This window comes from Armigeres subalbatus, chromosome 2 (assembly GCF_024139115.2).
Source record: "Armigeres subalbatus isolate Guangzhou_Male chromosome 2, GZ_Asu_2, whole genome shotgun sequence".
Taxonomy (NCBI): Eukaryota; Metazoa; Arthropoda; class Insecta; order Diptera; family Culicidae; genus Armigeres; species Armigeres subalbatus.
Window position 1 is genome coordinate 23,512,817 of NC_085140.1, and position 26,866 is coordinate 23,539,682.

The window sequence follows — 26,866 nt, forward strand, 5'->3', positions numbered from 1 at the left end:
ATATAATAATTTGTGCTCTAAACAGATAAATATTAATTTATACGAAAAGTGAATGAAGATTTGCTTATCCTTGGCACCTACAACATTTAGTACAAAACTAAGCTAATGGAAAACAAGACAACAGTGAAATAAACCGTAAATCGGCTGTTGTCTTGTGTTCATATCTGCTAACATTATAATACCTTTCTTCTTGCAAAAATAAAGTCTGACATGCAACCAATCTCTATCCATGATCTGCTTATGCTCAAAAATAATATGAACAGTATATCTACATTCCTCAAAATAGTTTCGTTCGACAGTAGAAAACAAAATAGGTCCCACTTGCCCCGTTTGAAGGGGTGAGTGGGTCCTGAAGGTAAATTTATTTCCAGCACTACCAATATTTTTGTAATTGAATAAATGGCTTCCAACACCTCTACACTTCAACAATGGAAGCATTTAATGATGTATCCGTGGTTAATAATCTTAAATACCCTGTTTTCTGAGTATGCGTTAACAATTTTGCTGAACTAGTGTTTTTTTAAGTCCCACTTACCCCGGGGTACCTTATATCTACCAACTGCGCCCAAAAACCAATGACAAGGCGATATTAAGCCATTTATATTTTATGCTGTAATCCAGATCCCAGTTTCATTGGCGTAGACACGAGGGGGGAGGGGGGTTTGAACATAACCAAAAGCAAAATCCTTTCATTTTTGCTAAAATTCAACGATTTGCGAATCATTCACATCACCCGTAAGATTGTCGTTCAATCCATTAAGAATGTAACCGCAATAAATAAGTACCTTTTTGGGTCGCATTTTCCCCACTGTGCAATGTAAGCAGCGCAAGTCAGAAAATCGTTAAAAATGCTTATATTTTTAAATAGGGTAAATCACTACTTGGGCCTATGGAGCCAACTACAGGCTCACTGCACAAAAAACTAATGATTTATACTGTTTGGAAGCCGTAGATTTGTGATTGATAATATGATAATAATGAATCTTTCCACTTTTACAAAACGGTGTAATCAAATAAACACCTACCTGAAAATTGTTACAGTGCTCGATATAATTATTGGTTTATGCCGGTAATCACCGTGCTACCAAAAGGTTAGGAGCCTTTTTTGGTATGAAAATAATGCTTCATCGTTGAGAGTAAAACTGTCTAATATCGTGACGCTATCATGTTATTTATAATATATTAGAGTTTTCTAAATGTCACTTCAGTTTGTTAAAATAATATAATCCGGGCCCACGCTGGCGCGCGCGAGCAGCAAATATGTATTTGCTATGTACGCGCCCAAGTGTATGTGGCGCGCACAATTTTGTCAGATTGAAGTGACACTTCAAAAATTTAAATATCCATCTATTAGATGCACTCACCAAATGTATTTATTTGATTGTTTAAAATTGTGAAAAATAAAAGAGCAGATTTTTTGCCAACTATGTAGGACATCTCTGGTGGAACGTGAATATTTTTGTTTTCGTCGCATTTTCTACCGTCCCGAGAGAGAAGGCGAGATTTAGATGTTGAGAGATTGAACGAAACTTGCTTATGCCGGGAATTGAATTAAAGTATGCCGGAAAAGCAATCGCTGTGACTGAGATACGTGCTACACCTCATTCAAATAAATCAAATAAAAGCTTTTTTAAACGATGTTTTGCAAGAATAGCTATTTTTAAGCAGAAGCGAACCCCATTGCAGTATTACACGGCCCACAAAAATTCAGGAAAAGTTGCTTCAAATATCAATTAAATAATGCAGTCGTACGCATGTTAGGCCGGGAATGGGGTAAGAAACCCTAACAGTGAAGATCTTATTTCGATAAATGAAACCTGATCACAACATTTCTTTTTTGTCGATAAATTTGAACTCTAAATAACGCTTGATTAAATAGGCTACAATGGTAAGCATCAAATAATAAGGCAGACAATTTAAAATCAAACTTTCCTGGTAATTTTATCGCTTCGCCAACTTTTATGATCTGCCACCGACCGACCACCACCGTCCGTTCGGTCCATTCACACAAATAATGACGAATCGTAGCCAGGTGATCCACTCTCTCTTCACCGCACGAATGATGGCATAACAGCAACCAGCCAAACAGAGTGGGCACCAGCTCAGCCACATACATATGCACGTGAGGTAAGATAAGCTATACACAAACACAGCACAATAAGTAACAGAAACGACTCGATTATTACATTAGAGTTGGAAAAATCACACCGCCTTGTGAGTAGAAAGTTTTTCTCTTTCATTCAAGTTTGTCTGCTTGGTATATGGTGCGGACTGTGGTAACAGCAAGTGGTCAAAAATTTACAATAGGGAGATTTGTCATCTATTATAGCCTTATAAAAAGCCTTGCCTAGCTGTACAAACAACTTCCCATGGTGTGTTACGGAGTACGAACATCGCCAGCTGTAGGCAAATGTTTAACCAACGATCCTTCTCCACTATTTAACTCTGTGGTACTAATTTAAAAGGGTGTCGCTGAGACAGAGGCCTCTTGTGAATTAAGTACTACATAAACACTCCTTTTCTACTTCCTAGTTACAGTAAGTAAGTATTACTCATTTACTCAATATAGTATTTTTTGTAAGAACCATAGTATACAAAAATCCCTTAATTTTACTTGAGACTAATATGCCCGAAAAGCTATGAACTACTTATTCCCAAATCAGATTTAATCTGTAATACGTATTACAGATTTCGTAATATGAACTTTCTCAGAATCAAATTGTTCTTGATATGAAACTTTGTTGAAATATCATTGTCATGTAAACGTCTATTTTACCGAAAAGCTCCGCTTTTTCTTATTTCGACCACTTGCAATCCTACAGTGATGCGTTTGCGGCGTCTGTGAGTGATTGTGATTATTAACTCCAGCGCGGTCGCCGTCATCGTCATCGTCGGTGGAAATTCGTAGATCAGCTTGCTTGGAAGATCTGCGATTGGCACAGACGGAAGACTTGAAAAAAGATTGCTCCATTCCATCACTAATTAGAAGGAACTCGTCATCGCTTTGTTGCTCAAAATTTAATTTACAGGAAGTGCTATTAGCTAATCCATTTGCCTTAGGTTAAAACATTTTCATGCAGCTCTGACTGGAAATGAGTTAAATGAACATTGTGCAATTTGTTAAACGGATGTTTTCATCACGTTTGTTCTCATTGCTTTTTAATACATTTACAGATACAGTAGTGGCTTTTTCTAAGCATGGATGAAATTGTACATTCATTTTGTTTAATCAAGTCAGTGTCTTATTCTTTTTAAAACTTTAACATGCATAATGCGATAAAAAATCAAATATCTAGCAGTATTGATCTTTCTGAATCAATTAATACAAGACTCCACCAAAGTTTATTTGTTATTGGAAGCCTTCCCCGAATCGAAAATTTTGCTACGCCTGTTCGTTTACCCATATGATTATGAAACTGTTTTTGTTAACGATCAAAACGGTAACAGTTGTCATGTCCCACCTGCGTGTTCTGCTTATTCCTATACTTATCCAATCATTATTTCCACTCGCTCTTGTTTGCATTTCACCTCACCCCGATCGGCAGCAGTGCAGATGCTATCGATCTCGGTCGGATCAAATTCAAATTTGACCCATTTTTCTTTCGAGGCGCGATTTCTTTGATAAGCTGAAATGCGGACATTCTAACGGTGTCGGCCTTCGGGTGGGCAAAATCTGGTTATTGAATGTTTGCTTTCGTGTACGCGAAGGTGAATTGCGCCGGTTTTCACTGAACTGAAAAAATAAGTAGCACTTTAGCGGTGCACTGTCATATAGGTGTGCAGGCCTTCTGTTGAGGATGGCTTATCTGCTACCAGTTTTCCGACTCGGTGTAATGCCAAGCTTGCACGCGGGACTTCAAGGCTATTTTCCATCGTGTGGCATCTGGGTTTACGGTGAACGTAAGTTGCTTCGCATGGGGGTTTAACGATCGAGCATACCATCTCTGACTTATCTTGCCGCTTGGGTAGATATACGGATGCAATGTCATAGAAATGGAAAATATAAAAAAAAAATGAGAGAGAACAGGATGTACGATGGGGTTTAAGTAGCGCGCGCGTAATGTGCTTTACGTAGTTACTAGACAAACAGACCTACTTTACGGAGGCTTGCAGGCAGCTCAGCAAACAAGGCTTGTTGGAGGAAGAGCATGGGTGATCTACTTTTGTCGAGTAAAGCGTAGATTCGATGCTAATGCGGTTATTTAATTACGTACTTTTGCACGGTTTTTCAAATCGTCGGCATTCAAGGCAAGGTCGATAATTTGGGGTTAGAAAAATGTCGTCACTAATTAGACTCGATTAGTAGCGTCGGAAGTGTGACAATCCATTAAAAAAAATCGGATTTCCCGAAAAAATCCGAAGGATTTTCCGATGAAATTCCGAAGGATTTCCCGAGGAAATGTCGAAGGATTTTCCGAGCAAATAGCGAAGAATTTCCCGATGAAATTCCGAAGGATTTCCCGAGGAAATTCCGAAGGATTTCCCGAGGAAATTCCGAAGGATTTCCCGAGGAAATATCGAAGGATTTCCCGAGGAAATTCCAAAGCATTTCCCGAGGAAATTCCAAAGCATTTCCCGAGGAAATTCCGAAGTATTTCCCGAGGAAATTCCGAAGGATTTCTCGAGGAAATTCCGAAGTATTTCCCGAGGAAATTCCGAAGGATTTCTCGGGTAAATTCCGAAGTATTTCCCGAGGAAATTCCGAAGGATTCCCCAGGAAATTCCGAAGGATTTCCCGAGGAAATTCCGAAGGATTTCTGAGGAAATTCGAAGGATTTCGAGGAAATTCGAAGGATTTCGAGGAAATTCGAAGGATTTTCGAGGAAATTCGAAGGATTTCGAGGAAATTCCGAAGGATTTCGAGGAAATTCGAAGGATTTCGAGGAAATTCGAAGGATTTCGAGGAAATTCCGAAGGATTTCGAGGAAATTTCGAAGGATTTCGAGGAAATTTCGAAGGATTTCGAGGAAATTCCGAAGGATTTCGAGGAAATTCAAAGGATTTCGAGGAAATTCGAAGGATTTCCTGAGAAATTCGAAGAATTTCCCCAGGAAATTCGAAGGATTTCGAGGAAATTCTGAAGGATTTCCAGGAAATTCCGAAGGATTTCCTGAGGAAATTCGAAGGATTTCGAGGAAATTCGAAGGATTTGAGGAAATTCCGAATGATTTCGAGGAAATTCGAAGGATTTTCCGAGGAAATTCGAAGGATTTCGAGGAAATTCCGAAGGATTTCGAGGAAATTCGAAGGATTTCTGAGGAAATTCCGAAGGATTTCGAGGAAATTCGAAGGATTTCGAGGAAATTCCGAAGGATTTTCGAGGAAATTCCGAAGGATTTCCTGAGGAAATTCGAAGGATTTCCTGAGGAAATTCGAAGGATTTCGAGGAAATTCGAAGGAAATCGAGGAAATTCCGAAGGATTTCGAGGAAATTCCGAAGGATTTCGAGGAAATTCGAAGGATTTCGAGGAAATTCGAAGGATTTCTGAGCAAATTCGAAGGATTTCGAGGAAATTCGAAGGATTTCGAGGAAATTCCGAAGGATTTCGAGGAAATTCCGAAGGATTTCGAGGAAATTCCGAAGGATTTCGAGGAAATTCGAAGGATTTCGAGGAAATTCCGAAGGATTTCCGAGGAAATTCGAAGGATTTCCTGAGGAAATTCGAAGGATTTCGAGGAAATTCGAAGGATTTCGAGGAAATTCGAAGGATTTCGAGGAAATTCCGAAGGATTTCGAGGAAATTCCGAAGGATTTCCGAGGAAATTCGAAGGATTTCGAGGAAATTCGAAGGATTTCCTGAGGAAATTCGAAGGATTTCGAGGAAATTCGAAGGATTTCGAGGAAATTCGAAGGATTTCCTGAGCAAATTCCGAAGGATTTCGAGGAAATTCGAAGGATTTTGAGGAAATTCCGAAGGATTTCGAGGAAATTCGAAGGATTTCGAGGAAATTCGAAGGATTTCGAGGAAATTCCGAAGGATTTCCTGAGGAAATTCCGAAGGATTTCCTGAGGAAATTTCACAGGATTTCTGAGGAAATTCGAAGGATTTCGAGGAAATTCCGAAGGATTTCGAGGAAATTCGAAGGATTTCGAGGAAATTCCGAAGGATTTCCCGAGGAAATTCCGAAGGATTTCGAGGAAATTCCGAAGGATTTCCCGAGGAAATTCCGAAGGATTTCGAGGAAATTCCGAAGGATTTCCCGAGGAAATTCCGAAGGATTTCTCGAGGAAATTTCGAAGGATTTCCCAAGGAAAATCGAAGGATTTCCCAAAGGAAATTCCGAAGGATTTCCCAAGGAATTTCGAAGGATTTCCCAAGGAAATTTCGAAAGATTTTCCAAGGAAATTCCGAAGGATTTCCCAAGGAAATTCCGAAGGATTTCCCAAGGAAATTCCGAAGGATTTCCCAAGGAAATTCCGAAGGATTTCCCAAGGAAATTCCGAAGGATTTCCCGAGGAAATTTCCAAGGATTTGCAGAAGGATTTCCAGAGAAAATTTTGAAGAATTTGCAAAAGAAATTCCAAAAGGATTTTACGTAAAAAATTCCTTTTTTCTTCTTTTTTGCTCCTCATTCTTCCTTTAATTTTTTTTCCTTGTTCCTCTTTATTTTTCCTTTCACCATTTACCTTCTTTTGTCTGCCTTTTCTTTCTTTCTTCCTTCCTTTTTTTTGCCTTTTTTCTTTCTACTTTCTTTTCTCTTTTTTCATCGTTCTTCTATATTTTACTCCTTTCTTCGTTTACCTTTTTTCTTCTATATCTTCTTTTTCTTCATTCATTCTGTCTTTCTTTCTTCTTGTTTTTGCTTTCTTCTTCCTTTATTATTTCTATTCTCTTTCTTTCACTTTCTATTTTTTTTCTTACTTTTTTCTGTGTTTTTTCTTTCTTCCCTCTCCTATTTTCTTACTTCTTTACTTTTTTTATTTCTTTCTCCTTTTCTTCTTCTTCTTCTTCCTGTTTTTCAATCTCCTTTTATTTATTTTTTTACTTTCTTTTATTCTTTCTTTTTCTTTCTTCTCTCTTTTTTTCTTTCTTGTTTCTTTCTTCTTTTTACTTTTTTTTATTGCTCCTCTCTTCCTTTTTTTTCTGCCATCTATGCCATTATTTCGTCTTTATTTTTTCTTTTTTATTGCTTCCTCTTTTTCTCTTTCTTATTCCTTTTTTTTTGCTATGTTCTTTTTTCTTTCTGCTTTCTTCTTTTTTCTTTTTTCCTTATTTTCTGGTTTCTTCCCTTTTCTTTTTTTCCTCCTTGTTTCTTAGTTCTCACTCTCATTTCTCATTTCTTATTTCTCACTTCTCACTTTTATCTTTTCACTTCCCACTTTTTATTCGGCCTAATGACCCAGTACCATATTATTTCAACCCATATTACCCCAGCATCCTATAAATAGGACAGCTTTTGTGAACGTTCAGCGAGCTTTGCCTACACTGGCGTTAATGGGTTGAGAATACGTCCATGAATTTGTTTTTTTTTGCAGAACTTGCAGAACGTTCAATTAGAATTAGTTTTGAACGACAATTCAAACAATTCTGTATAAGAACCTACCAAAACCAGTATAATAACTAGGTATATGTTATGTTGTGTGTTGTGATAGTTTTTTTTCCAGTTTTTGGACACAAAATCACCTTTAAGTAGCGTTTAAATAAACACATAGGGGAAACTGGGGTAATATGCCGGGGCAAAACGACCCTTTGGCATTTTGAGTACATTTTCGGCGGTTTTTCCAGAGTATGTATTACAGCGCATGTTGTTCGGGACCAATCCAGTAGTAACACATTGCTAAAAATGTCAAAAGATCGTTTTGCCCCGGGGGTGCATATTAACCTAGGTATCCCTACACTCATCGATTTTTTTATGCGTATTCAGTTCCAAACTCGAAAATATGTGTAAAAAAATTTGGGATAAAAATCCACGACTGTCTAAAAAAAACCTATAAAAACAGAATCGGATGCATAACTTTTTTTTTGTTGAAACTAGATGAAATTTTGTTTTTTTTTTTGCTAATTTAACCACTGTTATAAAAATGCTGCACCAGAATATCAAATTTAGATGTAAATCTATTGCTTTCTACTGGTACAATGTGCCAGTTTGGGATGTAATGACAAAAGAAAAGAAAAATAAAAAAAACTATCTCATAAAGAAGTAATCATCGAACCTTAATTTCATACTAAATGAAAAAAATTGTTCCTAAAATCCTTAATGAACCTCCAACAGCTTTTGTTTTTCAACATGTCTATTTTTTCTTCTTTTGCAGACATCATCACACTCAATTAACAACATTCCATCTTCTTCCCGCCATCCTCATCACTGCGCGTTCCAATGAAGTCTTCAGAGGATGATCACGCACTATCCTGGCATCAGCACCAGAGGCAGTCACCCCAGACAAAGTACGATCAGTCTGAGAGAACCGCCAATTATCTCCATCTCAACCTGTAGCACAACCACCGCCAGCAGATCGGATCATCGACGTCTGCTTCATCGTCGTCTCGTTGTCGTCAATCGAGACCCACACCGGAAAAGATACGAACGCAACGAAGCAACAACCAGATTGCCATCAAAACCAAACCCAAGATACACATAATAACAGAAATTAGCGTCGCGCAACGATTTCAGTATGAAATTGCCTCACAATAGAATCATCGTCAACGGATATTATTAAGCAGAACGAAAACGAGAGTGGTAGCGGAATTCGCTGATTGAAAGCGAAAACAATTTACGGCAAAATCAAAAGCGCAACAAATAAACCGAGGTAATTTATTTAGTGAATGAGAAAAAAGGAACCGAAATCCAAAATGTCATTCAAACAATCGCGCCTCAGCAGTAGCAGCAGTGCCGTGACCACACTTATCCAGCAGGCTTACTTATGCGGCTTGATCGGTCTGCTGGTGGCGTCACAGCTATCACACGCGACCAAGCCTTGCAGCAACTCACAAGACTGTACAAACGAAGACCTAGCCACTAGCAGTAAATCTAGGAGATCGGCGTCACCCATACTAAATGACGTCGGAACGAGAAACAAAGACTTTCTAGTTTTCGAAAACAATAAAGTTGATCAGGACGCGTCGCCCATATCGAAACAACGAAGCGGAAAGGATCTGCTCGATGATTCGTTCCAGTTCAGTAAACATGTTGCGATGAATTTGACGGGCTCGACTCCTAATGCACCACCTTTCATAGTGGCGAACAACATCAACGGACGACAGAACGCGAACCCGGATATTCAGGATATCATTACGGGTATTGTCAAACTGTTGAACGGTAATGTTAATGTGCACGCCAACACGCAGCCGACGAGGAGGCACTCGGCTACTAGAATTAATAACCGAGGCCCTCCAAGAATCTCGGAGGCACAACCAGTTCCCAATGAATATGAGGGCGATTTGAATACTCCGCCAACTCCGTCGCGACCTCCTTACACTTTCGAACGACCACAGGCACCCATCAGACCGTTTCTCACGGGCGTACCCATCCCAGAGCAAATCGTACCTTCCATGCAGCAAACCAATCGGCCTGGGTTTGTGTCACAAAACCGGCCACCATGGCAGCGACCCAAACCAAGACCGCCGATATCACCGAATCGAAGGCCTATGCCACCATACAAACCTTATCCGACAAACATAGACTTTGCCAAGCCGGAGGCTGATCAATCTTCCATTACATTAGCTCCGAGTGAAAGCAATTCAATAAGCGAAACTACCGAGAAAATGCCTACGACCGAGGAGCCGGAAGCAAAACCAGCCGGAACAACGACTACTGAAAGTGATTTGCACGAAATTACCACCGATCCTCCTGTTCATGAAGTTAAAATTGAACAACCGGACGAGAAGGTTGACAAGCCGAACTCTAAGCCTCCATTTACAGAGGTTCAATACACAATTGAACCCGCAAGTGTGGATCATCCATCAGATCATATTCCTACTTTAACAGAACCTTTCCATACTGAAGTTCCAAGCGTGTATGAGATTAACTCTATCGAATATCTCCCATCAACTACAGAATCAAGCCCAGGCGTGTCACTCGAACCATCCACAAGTGAGACATCGACTCCTTCAGAGATCATAACACCAACAAAAACCCTAACGCCTACAGCTATGATGTCAACTTCGACTAGTACTACTGAATCCACTCTAACGACGTCCTTACCGCAAACCCCAATACTGAACAACAAGCCGGTAGAATCTACCAGCAGTTCTTCCATTCCAACACCATCCCTGCCTCTCCATGTTCCCTCAACCACAACCGACTATCGATTCCACCCTAGACCAGGTCTTGTCCTAGACGACCCCGACTTCAAACCAGGAGGCAAAAAACCTATCATTCGAACCCAAAACCACTACCAACCACAACCGGAGATCCATCAATCAACCGGAATAAATCTCCCGAACTACGGTGAAATATTCGATGTGACACTGTCCGCTATTCAGGGTCCGGCTGGTTCCGGATCACAGCAGACCGTAAAAATCAATCCTTACCGGCAGCAAAACCTCCAACCGGATGACGACGCCAGCATCATTCTCACTGCCAGCGGCGACGAAGGATTCGTTTCGATCGATGGCAAACGTTCATACATCGATCTTTTCGGCGAATCCAAAACCATCGCTCCAACGACGACCAGCAGCATTGAAGCAATCCGACCCACCAACGCTCTAGCGCCGGGAGTAACCGGAACGGGCTACGCAGTAGCTGAAACAGAGCCCCCTCAGCCGCAGGCACCTGCCGTGGCACCTCAGCACCCGCAATCAAATCCCCCATCGAACCCCCAACCACCGCCGACTCAGCAGGCTCCCGTCGTCCACCGTCCGATTCCCCATCGACCGAAGTACCCGCTGCCACCGGTGCGGATCGATACCTGCATCGTTGGCGACGACTCAACCTGCGACCAGGCCCAGAACGAGCGCTGCAAAACGGAGAACGGCGTTTCGAGTTGTCACTGCCGGCCGGGCTATGCGCGACGAAAGCACCGAGAACCGTGCCGGCGAATCGTTTCGCTGATGCTGTCGATGCGGGTCGACAAGATCTACGAGCGGCGCATCGTGTGGGACAACGTGCTCGCCAACAGGGACAGCGAGAAATTCCAGCAACTGAGCTACGAAGCTGTTCGGGCGGTAAGTGCTAGTGATTAGTTTTCTTCCAGACGCTTAATTTCTTAACTCCTCAATTCCTTAATGCTTAATTTTGAAGTGCAATTATTCAGGAACCTGGTTAAAATTTACCTAACATACGCAAGAAAATTATTAAACTCTTTTAGTAGTCGATTCAATTACGAGACACTGAAGACTGCTTTACAGTTGAAGCCGAAATACGTATCTGTAAAGATAACAACGTGGTGGTATTAAATGGAATAGTAATAAACTCGCCTTATGACAGGGGCTACCATTCGTTTAAATTTACAAAAATCTTAGAATGTAAATGTGCAAATCTTGCATTTTGATTTCTCTGTACTATAATTGAATGCATTGTTTTACTAGCCTAGATAAAATCTAATAATATCAAATTATGTTCAACAAATGCTATTTCCAGCTTACCAGATCACCTAGATAATGGTTTGAAATTGAATTTCGAATTGTCTGGTCTATCAAGCTGGTATGATTATTTCTAATCACTGACCCTCGGAACCACTAAATATGCATACAAGTGGAGAAAAAATCAAACACATCTGCCTCAGAGATACCAACAATCAATCCAATCCAAACCGTGATTTTTCATGTTGTTGTAAATCTAGCGGAACAGAGAAACCCAAAATCACCTATAATTAAATCAAATCACCCCAATCTCTCCGACAAATTGCAAAGTAAAATACATCGCGCGCGCGTAAGCACTTTTTAATACGTGACCGTGAACGAACATGGGTTGGAGAAGATCATTCGAATCGAAGGCAATGCCTTGCATCACCAAACAGGAGAAAGAGTGCATCTCACCTAATACAGTCGGCCGTCATTGATACGCAACGCACAGACTACCACCAGGCTGACAACGCACATGGGTTTCTCTTACACGGTTAGACAAAAACTGCCCTTATTTTTTTAGTCGTTGTTCATCGTTTATCTATTTTAGGAGAAAATCATCGAACTATGTATAGCATTTTGACTGGCAGGGGACGCCAACAGTTGGTTAAATGAGTTGCCCTGAAATATAATTAGATGAAAACAACTTAATCTTCAGCAAGTTTTTTTGCATGATATTGTCTATTCCGTCAAACTTCCCAAACTATTGTGGAACTTTATTATGGGTTATTTGAGTTTCCTTTTGACAAGATTAAGTTTACCAGAAGCAGCGTGATTGAAAAAAGGTTTAAAATTTAAAATGATCAATCCTTTTTTGTTTTGTTTTTTATTTTGAGCATATTTATTTAGATTTTTTTGCCTTTCTCGTTCAACAAAGTTATACCGAAAAGCTATCATTTCACTCCAAAAACGTACTTTTTATAGAAGGCTCGGAGACCCATGATGTTTTATACCAATCGACTCAGCTCGTCGAGCTGAACAAATGTCTGTCTGTCTGTGTGTAAGTGTGTGTGTGCAAGGGCGTAGCCAAAGGGGGGCAAGGAGTGGGCGATTTCCCAAACTTTCCACTAAATGGTGGAAAGATTGAACGGATACTGAAATGAATTCCCTTAAACATGTGCACTTTACGATCCAATCATATTCAGAAATAGGTGGTTGAAATTCAAAAGATCCCCAAAAACTTATTAGGGTATCCAGGATTGATAATATATGAAAGTTCGAAACAACTCCAAACATTTCATGCTCAAGAATTCTCCTTGAAATGTTTGTATTTTTTTTTTTTTGAAATTCCTTTATTCAATAGTGAAACTCAATAATAACATTAATACTATATCCAGTATTGTGGATTTTTTTATTTGTTACCACATTCTGTTGAGGGTCTTTATATTTTTCACCATTTCTAGAATGTATTTTTTTTAATTTATAAACCACCCTTCAGACATTTTTTTGTGATGCTCCTTCTTTATGGCATTATAAATTTACTCTAGGATGCCAAAATCTGGAATTAACTTTGGAAATGAAAAAAAATGCCAATCAATTTCAATTAATTAAACAATATTTCCATGCTTTTATAAAACCACGCTTAGCCAAGATGACTAAGCCAGGGTCTATCAATTATTCCAAGAAGAAAGGACGTTGGTAGCGTATGGCCCAGAACCACCCACGACGACTGTCCGTGAAGTGATTGTGAGTTTTTTCATGTTGCGGAAAACCCAATGGTCGGCTACATTGGATTGCCGGATAGTCTCGTCTGTCCTCAGTTGGTCAAGGCTGGATTACAATAGCGCGTCGCGCTTTACGCATTGTTGTACTAAATGTTCTAAATCAACCGCGTCACAACGTTGGGCGCGTCGGTTTTAAAAATATTTAAATTTAGCGCGTTGACGCTGACGAAAATCAAGCAAACAATCAAGTAAAAATAAATATCGAGATATCGACACCTAAATTTTCGTTGCTAAGATTTTCAATATTTATTAACAATGTTTCATTAAAAAGAATTAAAACAAATTTGAAGTGAATCAAAATGTGGTATTTTTATGTGGTCATCATATCTGAAGATCAATAATTTATAATCCAACCTAATTTTGAAATCTAATCTAGTGGTTTTGTTAAGACTTTGTAGGGAACTAAAAAATTCATAAATCGCCTTTATATTTTATCTACTTTGTCGTTTCCTCGTTTTCTCCTCTGAGGATTTCATATACTTGATGTAATATTTTCCTTTTCTCTGCCTCCTACAAAATAATATGTTTCTACCAAAAGTCCTTCTAGAAGCTTCCCCGGCAACTTTGTAAATTCCTCCGGAAAGTTATTCACAAATTCCTCTGAAAATCGTTTGAAAATTTTTCTCATGTAGGTTATTGTTATTCCACCAAACAATTATTTAGAAACCCCTCACTCAATTTTTTTAGGAAATTCATGAGGAAATTCCTTGAATATTTCTTTTCTTCTTTTCAAGTTTTACTTCTAGACATTTTTTCGGTTATTCTTCCAGAAAAATCTCCGGCATTTCCTTCATCAATGCATTCGAGAGTTCCTTCAGGAATACATAATCCTCCCATAATTCCTCCAGAAGTTTCTTCAGAAATTTATGACGGAAATCCTCCGATTTCACTCCATAATTTCACTTGTAAATCTATAAGAAATTCCTTCGGAAATTCTTCTAGGAACTTCTCCGGGAACTTTTCTTTTAATTCCTCCGGGATTTTTTTCGGGAATACCTCCATAAATTTTATAGCGAAATCCTCCAGGATTTCATTCTGGAATTCACTCCGCAATTACTTCAGAATATCCTTTAAGAATTCATCTAGAAATTTCTTTAGGAATTTCTCTAGGAATTCGTCCAACTATTTCCCCGGAAATTCTTCCAGGTATTTTTTCGGGAATTCCTTCAGAAATTTCTCCGGGAATTTTTCCGCGGAATCGTCCTGGAATCTTTCCAGACTTTACTCCAAAATTTCATTCATTCATCCAAGAGTTCTTCCAGAAATTTCTGCAGAACAAACCCCCGGGAATTCATCAATTCATCTGGGAATACTTGAAGGATTTCATCTAGAAATTTCTCCATTAATTCCTCCTGGTATTTTTCCTGGAATTCCTTCAGATATTTCTCCGGAATATCCTCCAGGAACTTCTCCAATAATTATTTCAGGACTTCCTTGTGAAAATTCCTCCGGAAGTGCTTGTGGGAGTTCCTCCGGGAATCCCTCCAGGAACTTCACAGGGAATACCTGGAGGGTATTTGGCAGGAATTTCACGGGAAATGGGATTTCGGAAGGTTCTCAAGAAATTCAACTACGGGTATTCTCGTAGAAACTGCCGGTGTATCTCCCAGAGGAATTCCCGAAGAAACTGCCGGAGAAACTCCTATAAGGAGTTTCAGGGGGAACTCCTAACTCCTATAGGACCTCCCGGAGGAACTCCCAGAGAAACTATCGGAAGAACTTCGGGAGGAATTTTCCTGCTAAATTTTTGAAGAAAGCCTAAATGATTTCCTGAAAAAAGCCTTAATTATTTCCTGGAAGAGCTACTGGTGGAACTCCCGGAGGAATTTGGAGAAGAATGCCCGGACGAACTCTCGGAGGAATTCTTGAAGTAAGGAATCGGAGGAATTTGTGAAAAAACTCCCCGGAGAATTTTCAGAGGAACCTCCGAATGAACTGCTAGTGCAGCGGTTCTCAACCTAGGGTACATGTACCCCTGGGGGTACCTTCGTTGGTCCCAGGGGGTACCTCGGACACAAAAGCGTAATGCTGGATGTATTACAGTTTTAATAAAAACTTATTGATGCATTTTTTATAATTTTTATTCTATGAACGATGTAGGATTAGTAAATCAAAGACTTCTGAATCCTGCCCACTCCGACCAGCATAGTGTATGAATTCAATTCCTTATCCCATCCCTTAAGGGATGGCACATTGTATGGGACAAAAGATCAAAAGGGCAAAACTTAGAATGAATTGAAAAAAATTATTTTAATCTACGTGAACGGGACAAAATGATGAATAATATGATAAAAATATGCTTCTGTTCCGAGATTTTGAATTTTAGGGCTCGGAAGCCCATATTTGGGAGCCATGAAATTAACGCAAAGCTCAGTAACTTCTTTGCAAGAGCTTCGGAAGCCGCCTTTCAAGAGGCTCGGAAGCCTCCTTTCAAGAGGCTCGGAAGCCTCCTTTCAAGAGGCTCGGAAGCCTCCTTTCAAGAGGCTCGGAAGCCTCCTTTCAAGAGGCTCACAAGCCTCCTTTCAAGAGGCTCGAAAGCCTCCTTTCAAGAGGCTCTAAAGCCTCCTTTCAAGAGGCTTGAAAGCCTCCTTTCAAGAGGCTCGAAAGCCTCCTTTTAAGAGGCTCAAAGCCTCCTTTCAAGAGGCTCGAAAGCCTCCTTTCAAGAGGCTCGAAAGCTTCCTTTCAAGAGGCTCGGAAGCCTCCTTGCAAGAGGCTCGGAAGCCTCCTTTCAAGAGGCTCGAAAGCCTCCTTTCAAGAGGCTCGAAAGCCTCCTTTCAAGAGGCTCGAAAGCCTCCTTTCAAGAGGCCCAGAAGCCTCCTTTCAAGAGGCTCAGAAGCCTCCTTTCAAGAGGCTCAGAAGCCTCCTTTCAAGAGGCTCAGAAGCCTCCTTTCAAGAGGCTCAGAAGCCACCTTTCAAGAGGCTCGGAAGCCTCCTTTCCAGAGGCTCGGAAGCCTCCTTTCCAGAGGCTCAGGCCTCCTTTCAAGCGGCTCGGAAGCCTCCTTTCAAGAGGCTCGGAAGCCTCCTCTCCAGCGGCTCGGAAGCCTCCTTTCAAGAGGCTCGCAAGCCTCCTTTCAAGAGGCTCGGAAGCCTCCTTTCAAGAGGCTCGGAAGCCTCCTTTCAAGAGGCTCGGAAGCCTCCTTTCAAGAGGCTCGGAAGCCTCCTTTCAAGAGGCTCGGAAGCCTCCTTTTAAAAGGCTCGGAAGCCTCATTTCAAGAGGCTCGGAAGCCTCCTTCCAAGATCCTTTCAAGAGGCTGAAAGGCTCCTTTCATGAGTCTCAAAAGCCTCCTTTCAAGGGGCTCAAAAACCTCCTTCCAAGAGGCTCAAGCCTCCTTTCAAGAGGCTCAAGCCTCCTTTCAAGAGGCTCAAAGCCTCCTTTCAAGACTCAAGCCTCCTTTCAAGAGGCTCGAAAGCCTCCTTTCAAGAGGCTCAGCCTCCTTTCAAGAGGCTCAAAGCCTCCTTTCAAGACTCAAGCCTCCTTTCAAGAGGCTCAAGCCTCCTTTCAAGAGGCTCCAAGGCCTCCTTTCAAGAGGCTCAGGAAGCCCCTTTCAAGAGGCTCAGGCCTTCTTTCAAGAGGCTGGAAGCCTTCTTTCAGAGGCTCAGGAAGCCTCCTTTCAAGAGCTCAGAAGCCTCCTTTCAAGAGGCTCAGGAAGCCTCCTTTCAAGAGGCTCAAGCCTCCTTTCAAGAGGCTCAGAGCCTCCATTCAAGAGGCTCAAAGCCTCCTTTCAAGAGCTCAGAAGCTTCCTTCCAAGAGGCTCAGAAGCCTCCTTTCAAGAGGCGCGGAAGCCTCCGTTGAAAATAGGCTTGGAAGCCTCCGTTGAAAATAGGCTTGGAAGCCTCCTTTCAATAGGCTTGGAAGCCCCCTTTTAAGAGGCACGGAAGCCTCCTTCCAAGAGGCTCGGAAGCTTTATTTCAAGAGGCTCAGAAGCCTCCTTTCAAGAGGCTCGGAAGCCTCCTTCCAAGACGCACGGAAGCCACCTTTCAAGAGGCTCAGAAGCCTCATTTCAAGAGGCTTAAAACCCTGCTTTCAAAAAGGCACTGGAGCTTCGTTTTAAGAGACTCTGATGCATTCTTTCTAGAGGCTCAGAAGCCTACATTCAAGAGGCTTGAAGGCCTGCTTTCAAGAGGCTCGGAAGATTCATTTCCAGAAACTCAGAAGCTTTACTTCAAGAGGCTCGAAAGCCTGCTTTCAAGAGGCTCGGGAGCCTCCTTTCAAGAGGCTCGGAGGCAGGCTTTCAAAAGGCTTGGAAGCTTCCTTTCAAGAGGCTCGAAAGCCTCCTTTCAAGAGGCTCGAAAGCCTCCTTTCAAGAGGCTCGGAAGTCTCCTTTCAAGAGGCTCGGAAGCCTCTTTTCAAGAGACTAGGTAGCCTTCTTTTAGGCGACTAGGAAGCCTCTTTTCAAGAGGGTCGGAAGCCTCCAAAACTTCTCAACGTACTGGAGGAAGCTTGATGTATAAACTTAATTTGAATTGGAAAGTTTCAGGTCCGTTTTTCATATATCTTATAAGTTAAACTTATCATAAGGGGGTACCTCAAAGAATGCAAAAGTTCGAAGGGGTACCTCTCAGAGAAAAGGTTGAGAACCGCTGTGCTAGTGGAACTACCAGAAGAATTCTCGAAAAAATAGTGGAGAATTCATTCTATAGACAAATCTCGTCTAGCTGAAACCTTTGTAGAGGTATGTAGCTGGATTATCATCAGAGGAATTCTCGGAGAAGCTTCTGGATGAATTTCTATATAAATTCCTGAAGAAGCCTAAATGAATTCCCGGAGGAACTCCAGGAAATCTCCTGGAGGATCTCCCAGTGGAAATCTTGAAGTTTCCACCGGAATTCTTTCAGGATCTCATCGGTACTTAATCTAGGAATTCCTCCGAAAATTTCATTGATAATTTAATTTTCGCGATAATTTCTGTACCTATTAATTGGATGGAATTGATGGAAATTCCTGTAGAAATTCTTTGAAATATTCACAAGAAATTATTCAAAACTTTCACGGAAAACTTTCACTGGAACAATTTTTAAGAAATATGTGGAGAAAGCTTGCATATTGTTTTTTTGCCTATTTTATAATATTTTTTTAGAGGATTTGTTTAGAAATTAGTTTTCAAAAAACTTATGGAAGAATGCAGAATTTTTATAATAATTGTTATAGCCGATTTTATATTTTTTTTGAATACTAAGTTCGTTAATATTTTTTCCACTTTATTTAAAAATATCTGTTCAATGAATCATGCATTTTTAAATCCATTATTGTTTCAATCATTATTGTTTTTAAATAAACGCACAACGCGAACGTTGCATTGTGGGCGTGAATGCGTCACGTTCATTGGCGTTGCGTTTTAGTACAAAACGCTGACTTCAACGCGACGCACAACGCGCTATTGTGATCCATCCTTTACATCCTTTGCTTGTTGATTTGGTTTCAAAGTTTTTGGAACAAAGTTTTGGAACTAGTGCCGAGCACTACTATTCATGTGTTTTTATAAAACCACTGAAAAAATATTTTTTTAGAATACCTAAAAAAGTTTGTTATACATTGAACAGTTTTGATCATGCGTTTGATCGAGTGAATCAGAACTATCTGATGGTAGTGATGCGGAACATTCAATTAAACTCCAACTTCGTACAGCTCTTAGGAAAGATTATGTCCACCTCAAAATCTCGATTGCTCATTAATGGAAATCTCACTCCTAATTTTCCTATCCAACGCTCCGTAAGACAAGGCGATCCCCTAAGTATGCACCTATTCGTCCTTTACCTCCATCCGCTCCTAGAAAAGCTTCGCACTATTTGCAATGATCCAATGGACCTCGTGGTAGCATACGCTGATGACATATCTATAGTGATCACTGATGAACGCAAACTGACGCAAATTCAACAAGCATTTCGGGAGTTCGGGAGGATCTCCGGATCCTTACTCAACATGGGAAAAACTTTTGCCGTTAACCTGGGACCACATCGAGAAGTAAGTAACTCTGGCTGGCCAAGAACTCAGGAATCAATCAAAATTTTGGGTGTAACTTTCTTCAACTCACTAAAACATATGATCGACTACAACTGGGGCGATATCATTAGAAAAACATCTCGATTGATGTGGATGTTCAAGTCAAGAAACCTTACGCTGCATCAGAAAGTTATTGTATTGAATACATTCATTACATCGAGACTCTGGTTTATGTCATCGGTGATAAGTGTCCCAAATCAAAGTGTGGCACGTTTGACTTCGTATATAGGAACTTTCATCTGGGAACGATTCCCAACCAGAGTTCCCATTGAGCAACTGACGCTACCGAAAAACATGGGGGGCTTAAACTTGCACCTTCCAATGCATAAATGCAAATCGCTTCTCTCGTCGAGATTTTTGAGAGAAATCGAGCAAACTCCTTTTGCTAATTCTTTTTCCCAATTCCTGGAGAACCCGCCAAACATAGCTTCTATTCCGGCGCTATATCCGTGCATGAAGAGCCTCGCCAAGGTAATACCATACCTTCCTGCACAACTGAAAGAAAACTCATCTGCTTCAACTTTACACGAGCACTTCCGAGATAAATTGAAAAAGCCGAAAATCATGGAAGAGAACCCCAACATCGCATGGAGGAGAGTGTGGAAGAACTTGAATACGAGAGGACTAACCTCGAGGGAACAATCAGTGTACTATCTGTTAGTAAATGGGAAAATTCCACATGCTCGACTACTTCATCGACAAAACCGGATTGCAACACCTTGCTGTCAACACTGCCCTAATTCAGAAGAAGATCTAGAGCACAAATTCGCGACCTGTAGGAACACCAGTACATTATGGAATCATCTTCAGTCTCGATTGGAAACCACCATAGGTAGAAGGATGTCGTTCACCAGCTTGAGATTTCCGGAATTGGAAAATATGAATAGGAGATGTAGATACCAAGCTCTAAAAATATTTATTGTATGTGTAAATTTCATTTTAGAAGCCAATGATCAAAAATCTTCAGAAGCATTAGATTTCGTTTTAAATTGTTCGTATTTGTAATGTACCAAATTGAGTAATGTAGTCTTTCAAATAAACGTATTAAAAAAAAAAAACAGTTCAGAAACATTGAAAATTGGTGGCAATAAACTTGCCACTGCCCGGCAAGCGGGACAACATTGGTGGCAATATAGTTGCCACTGCCCAGCAAGCGGGAAAACAGGCAACAACAAAAATAAATAAAAGATTTAAAAAAATTAGGTTTTACGTAGAACCAGTCAAATCAAGGCACGTTACATTTTCTAGTGAAGAGTCCTAGTCGGAAATCGTATTACAAGTGAAATTTTTCTTTTTTGCGCTTTTGTTCCCAAAAAACACAATTTCGTCAAAAATCCAAAAACCAAATATAGAAAAAAGCAAAGCTTTTTTCACGCTATTCACGTAATAATCTAACACAGGAGATTCAAAATAATTTATACCAACGGGAAAAAATATATCTTTGTCGTTTTTTTAACGAATTATAACTGAACATCCTTCTTCTACTCGAAACTTACGACCTGTTCGTGAAAAAAATGTTCTCAAATTGACATTTAAATTTTTTATGGCTCAAATTTATCTGGGGTGTTATTAGATAGCAAATAAGGCCACTACATGGGAAATAATAAGTAGAGCTCTTGCTAATATACAGAAAAACATATAATTTGTTGGTGGCAATATAGGGGAACGGTTCGCCACTTCATCTCATTGCTCCTATTTCAATCCCATCAAAAACAAAGCAATGGAAAGGAATTTGGTTTGTTTATTATTTTTGTGATTTTTGCACGCATATTGACAAAAAGAAGTGACGAATTTGGTGCCGTATTTCTTTGTTTAGCGATGAGATGGATATATGTACAGTGAAATGGAGATCGAAACAGTTCCTCTAGTTACCACTGCTTTATAAAGGGTTAACCAGACTTTCGGCCCTTGGCCGGCTCAACTCATATATCAGAACTTGTTATTCTGTTACAGAATTTTTTTTATAACAGCGGTTGTTATAAAACATGTACCATTAGTAGTTAAAATAACAAAAACCCAGATCAATCCACCTAACGTTGGTGGTGCCTTTCTCGCGCATTAAATAAAATAAGAAAAACACATAAGAGAGGTCGAAATAGGGGGATAGATTTTACTTTTTCCATCAATTCATATCCATTTGCGGTTATTTGAATGCATTGCTGCAAATTCTGAAAAAAGAAAAATTCGTTTTTGAAGTTTTCTTTCCTCTATCTTTGACAAGGAGTTTATACCAAAATTATTATTATTTGTATTGTTATTTGTAACACATATTGATATAATTGTGATAAAAAATTGTTATGACTAACTGATCGGGAATTCTTAACCCGTATCGGCCTGAGTGAAGGAAAAAAATCAAACTGCTGCCATTTCGTCATTTTATGTCGCATTGGCCTGATTTTATCACTGTTCTGCTCGTACGGATTCCAGAATTCAGAATACATATCGGGACTTGTCAGATGCAGTAAATTTGATCACAACTTCCTTTTTTGACGATACAAGTCCAAGAAAATGGCGTTTATTTCCAGGGATTATTCTTCTTCTTCTGATTGGCACTACATCCCCATCCCTAGCAGCACAATCCAGACCAATTTGGTTGCAGCAACTTAAATGTGACTAAATTAGGTTGTATAGCGGTGAGAGTAACTCTTGTGCAACATGTGTGCTGCTCGGGATACAGGAACAAAGCCGCATCGCAGGTTAGTGTTCACTTAAGCACTTCCACAGTTATTAACTGCGAGGGTTACCATTTTTGTATTCGTACCCAAAATTGAGTATTTTTAAACTTACTTTTGAGTTATTTTTTCTCTTCTCTTTCATCCACTCTTTCTTTTGTTGTCAAAAGCAAAAGAGCCAAACAATCCAACGACGCCAGTTCAATACGGGAAGCCAATTTTGAGTTTTATTACCTGAGGTCGAAATTGAGTAAATTAAACTTAAATTTGGGTCAATAAATTTTCCGTTGGGTACTTTTTCAACATAAGAGTAAACGCAAACTACTTCGACCCTACTTACTCAATTTTGGCTTCCCGTACGGATGTTCGAGGTTGGGTGAATTAAACTCACTATTGGGTAGTTTATTTTTTCCGTGTAGGGGAACTGCTACGGGTTAACCAATAAAATGCCGGGACGACACTCACCTCCTTCAAAGTGCTCGTTCTCAGTTAATCGTTGACCAAATTTCTGCAGTAATTAAAGTGCAATACAGTTCTGGCGTCGTAAAATAAAGTAGATACATGAAATATATCAAGTAGAAGTGATTTTGAACGTTTCCAAGTTATCTGATTACTGTAGCTACCGATATTAAGAGCCATATTCCTGATCTAAGCAAGATGAATACACAGCTAGGTGTTTCAATGTGCTCAGTTTATGGACGAGAAGAAGGCGGGGGTGAAAAATTCATTTTCCGTGCAAAACATAAACAAACCGGCTGGCTCTCCCATACTAAAATCCAAGATGGCTGAATCGTGAATTTGGCAGATTGGAACACCTAGTGGTGTATTCATCTTGGATCTAAGAGTTATGGTCATATTTCTTGAAATCTGATAACGAAATTATGACGGACAGGAGGGAAAAATATCACAAAAAACTGTAGACATATATGTAATTTATTATATGTGTTGAAGATACTATTTTGGGACATTCCTGTTCATCCAAAATATTCATGAGTTCAGGTCTTGAATTTCACCATAGAAGCGAAAGGTAATGTGCATATAAAAATACTCAGAATACTTTCTACCCAGTTCAAACATATCAAATGACTCATGGGAAATTTTTCTGCGTGCCCCGACATTCTCATAGGTCAAAAGAAAGCTCTACTAATCCCCTTTGAGAAAAGTCCAGGGTCATGAAATTCGGTCAACGATTTACTGAGAACGAGCACTTTGAAGGAGGTTACTGTCGTCCCGGCCTTTTAAGGATTAACCCATTATCCCGCAACAAGTTACATTCGACGACAAACACTAGTTGATCACTATTTAAAATAATCACAATCGGCCATTGCGTTCTAAAGTCATAAAAAAAAAGACGCATTCAACCATATAGGTTTACTGCTCCTGGACTTCATCTCATAGCTCCGATATTGGTCTCACGAAAAACAAAGAAATGAAAAGGTATTTGGTTTGTTATTTTTGTAATTTTTTTTAGCAGTGAGCATGCATATTAGCAAAAAGAAGCGACGAAATTGGTGCCGTATTTCTTTGTTTCGCGATGAAATGAATATATGTTCTGTGAGATGGAAAACGGAACAGTTCCCATATGTTGGTTGGATGATTCGAAGGCTCCCTAAGGCCAAAGTGATTTCATCGTCGCGATGGCGACAACTAGTCGCCGTGATTCTATTGTTGGTTCGCTGCAGGCAATGTTCTATTAACGCTACCATACCAGCGACGACAGAATCGCAGTCGCCAAGTACAGTATACAGCAGCTCCCCTATATTGCCAAAAAATATATTTTTTTGTGGAAACTTTTCACGTTTTTCACATGGCATTTACATTTTTGCTATGAACACTGCTGCTTGGTTTGGCGTGATGGGCTGCCAACGCACCAACATAATTAGCCTTTCCATCCCCGTGCGTGCCGCGCCGGTGATCTATATTTTCATTTCTCGCTTACTTATCTCACTTCGGGGCCCGCAGTTGGACTGCATGTTTCTTTGCATCTATTGGTTCAAGCTCAGGCCATTGATTACCGGTTGCCGCCTAGCTAATGATGGTATACAACGGCGTACTCTCTCTTTCCGCTGAGCTTGTTACTGATTACATATGCATCATTCACTATCTTTTAGCAGCGCGTAGTCGAAACCACAGTTGAAAAACGATAAATTTAAAAAAATCCAGCCTCCAGCTCCATCGTTTGTAAATTTTCTTGGTATTGTATGATGTTATTGACGTATTATTTATCCACGTGATGTATATTAATATAGAATACATTGCAAATAGAATCCCTAGTAGATTCCCTACTATCTTTTTTAATCTATATCAATTTGAATTAAGGCTTATCGACTAGTTTTTCACCCTTTCCCACTAAAATTGTATCTTTGCATTTTTTTCACTCCACTTCAAATTAATTAATTCATAATAGAGCAACTTCTGGAGGACCTTCTGAAGGAGTTTTTTTATGAAAATCTGGAGAAGCTTCCAGAGGAATTCCTGGAGGTACCTCCAGATGAATCCCCCGTGGAACTTGCGGAATAAATCCTCGAGGAGCTTTCGGATGAATTCTTGGAAAAATTTCTGGAAAAACTGCGGAGAAAATCCTGAAGGAACTTCCGGAGAAATTCCTTTGTAGAACTTCCGGAAGAATTCCTCTGAGGAACTTACGAAGGAATTCCTTCGAGGTACTTGCAATTCTTCCAGGAGTTCATCCACCAATTCTCCTGAGAGTTCCTCAAAGGAATTTCTCCGGGAGTTTCCCTCGAATTCCTGAAGGAACTTTCGGAGGAATGCTTGAAGGAACTTCCGGAGGAATGCCTGGAGAAACTTCCGAGGAGATGCCTGGAGAAACTTCCGGAGGAATTCCAGGAGGAAATTCAGAGGAAATTCCTGGAGAAACTTCTGGAGTAATTCTTGGAGGAAATTCCGGATAAATTCCTGGAGAATCTTCCGAAGGAATTGCAGCAGGAACTTCCGGAGGAATTCCTGGAGGAACTTCCGGAAGAATTCCTCTGAGGAACTTCCGAAGGAATTCCCGGAGGAACTTTCGATGAATGCTTCGAGGAACTTCCGAAGGAACTCCTAAAAAAAACTAGCGGAGGAACGCCTTGAGGATCTTCCGGAGAAATTCCTAAATAAACTTTCGGAGGAATTCCTGGAGGAGCTTTCGGAGGAATTCCTGGAGGAGCTTCCGCAGGAATTCCTGGGGAAGCTTTTGGAGTAATTCCTGAAGGATCTTCCAGATTAATTCCTTCCGGAAGATGGATGGATGGATTTTCTTCATTCGCTAAACAACTCCGACGGGCTTATAGGATATTTTTTATATAAAAATCACAATTGTTGGATTGCTTTTTGGATTGTTAATTGTTTGGAACTCTTGGAGGTTCTTCCGGATGAATCTTCCGTGGAACTTCCGGAAAAAAATCCTCGAGGAGCTGCCAGATGAATTCTTAGAGAAATTTCTGCGGAGAAATTCCTGAAGGAACTTCCGGATGAATTGATCTCCTCCTGTTGACCTCCCAGGAGGTGTATTGGATATAATTGAATGCATATTGAAACTTTGAGTACTGGAAAAAAAATTCCTTATAGCTGTGGATCTCATGTCCCGAATTCAAGGACAGTTTGAATTACCCAGAATATCTCAAAACTATCTTACGATATCCGTTGAACTCCCAGGAGAAGTAATGAATATAATTGCATGCATATTGAAGCTTGGAGTTGGGATACCGAGAAAAGCTTCTAAGCCGATGTAGATCTCCAGTCTCGAACTCAATAATAGTTTTCATGGCCCAGAATATCCCAGACAATCTTGCTCACCTTCTATAAGATGTAATGAATACTGTTGAATACTCAAATAAACTTCAAGTAACGAATAAAAGCTTTTTTGCAGCTGTAGATTTCAAGTCCTGAACTCAAGGATAATTTGGATGGCGTAGAATGTGCAAGGAAGGTTAAAAATAGTTAATTGTATATCACGGCAACTCTACGGATACTTCTGAATAAAAGTCATATTTTGAAACAGTACAATCCGCTGCCAATATATCTAATATTTTACTTCTCCTAACTTCACCGTGTTAATGACGTCCAAGGTTGTCCTAAGGCCTTGATCGTCCATGTCTGACATTTTTCCCTGATTTCAAGCAATTTTGCTGATGTTCACTTTTGCCCATCGTGTGATTTTTTGGGCCTGAAAGGTTTATAGGATATTTTCTCATAAGAAAATCACAATTGTGAAAACCGAAAAAATGTAAGGTACACCGGGGCAAGTTGAAACGGTTTTGAAGTGCTATAAAACGATCGCTTTTTAATAAATTTTGAATCCGTTTGCGGTGTTTGCTAGTTCGGGCCAAAGATTATACATAAAAAATAAGCAACCTCACCAAACTTTTTCATAAATATTTTGTATATTGAAATTACTTTTTATGTGCATCGTTTCAACTTGCCCGCGTATCGGGGCAAGTTGAAACACTGCGCTACATACATAGATAAGCTATTTTTTCCGTATTAAAATCACAATATATGTACTCAGTGAGACTCAAGATGCACGAGGTTGTAAAGGTGACTAAATTCGCATAAGAGTCCCATGTAATTTTTTGATGATTTTGATTTTCTTTCTAGAAACTAGCTTAAAAATGTCTCCTGTTTAAGAAAAACTGATAACATAGTAGGCTTTGTTCTAAAAATTTTAAAACCAAATCCCAAATTGTGTCGCCTCATCTTGATATTTACTCGCATAAAAGTCACATTCCAGATATTGATATTTTGTTTTATTTTATTCAAAAAATAATCTTAAATATGGTCCATTCAATTGTCTCATATCAATATATACCGTGGGACTATAGAAATCAAATGCAAATGAAACGTTTGTCATTGACAAGGGAACATTAAGGCTTCTACTTTTGAAGTGTTTCACATTTACACATAAAAACTACGAAAAACATGAGAAAATTATGAATTAAGTCAACTACTCCTGAATCGAAATCCGTC

General features: G+C 39.9%; 1 protein-coding gene across 5 annotated transcripts in view; it reads left to right on the plus strand.

Moving 5' to 3' along the window:
* Positions 1-26,866, plus strand: part of LOC134218226 (uncharacterized) — a 95,234-nt gene that overhangs the window by 57,752 nt on the left and 10,616 nt on the right. For all 5 annotated transcript variants that reach the window (XM_062697145.1, XM_062697144.1, XM_062697146.1 and 2 more), the window contains exon 2: positions 8,255-11,105. In XM_062697145.1, the coding sequence (XP_062553129.1) occupies positions 8,766-11,105 (2,340 nt within the window). In that variant the 5' untranslated portion in view covers positions 8,255-8,765. The remainder of the gene's footprint in view (positions 1-8,254; positions 11,106-26,866) is intronic.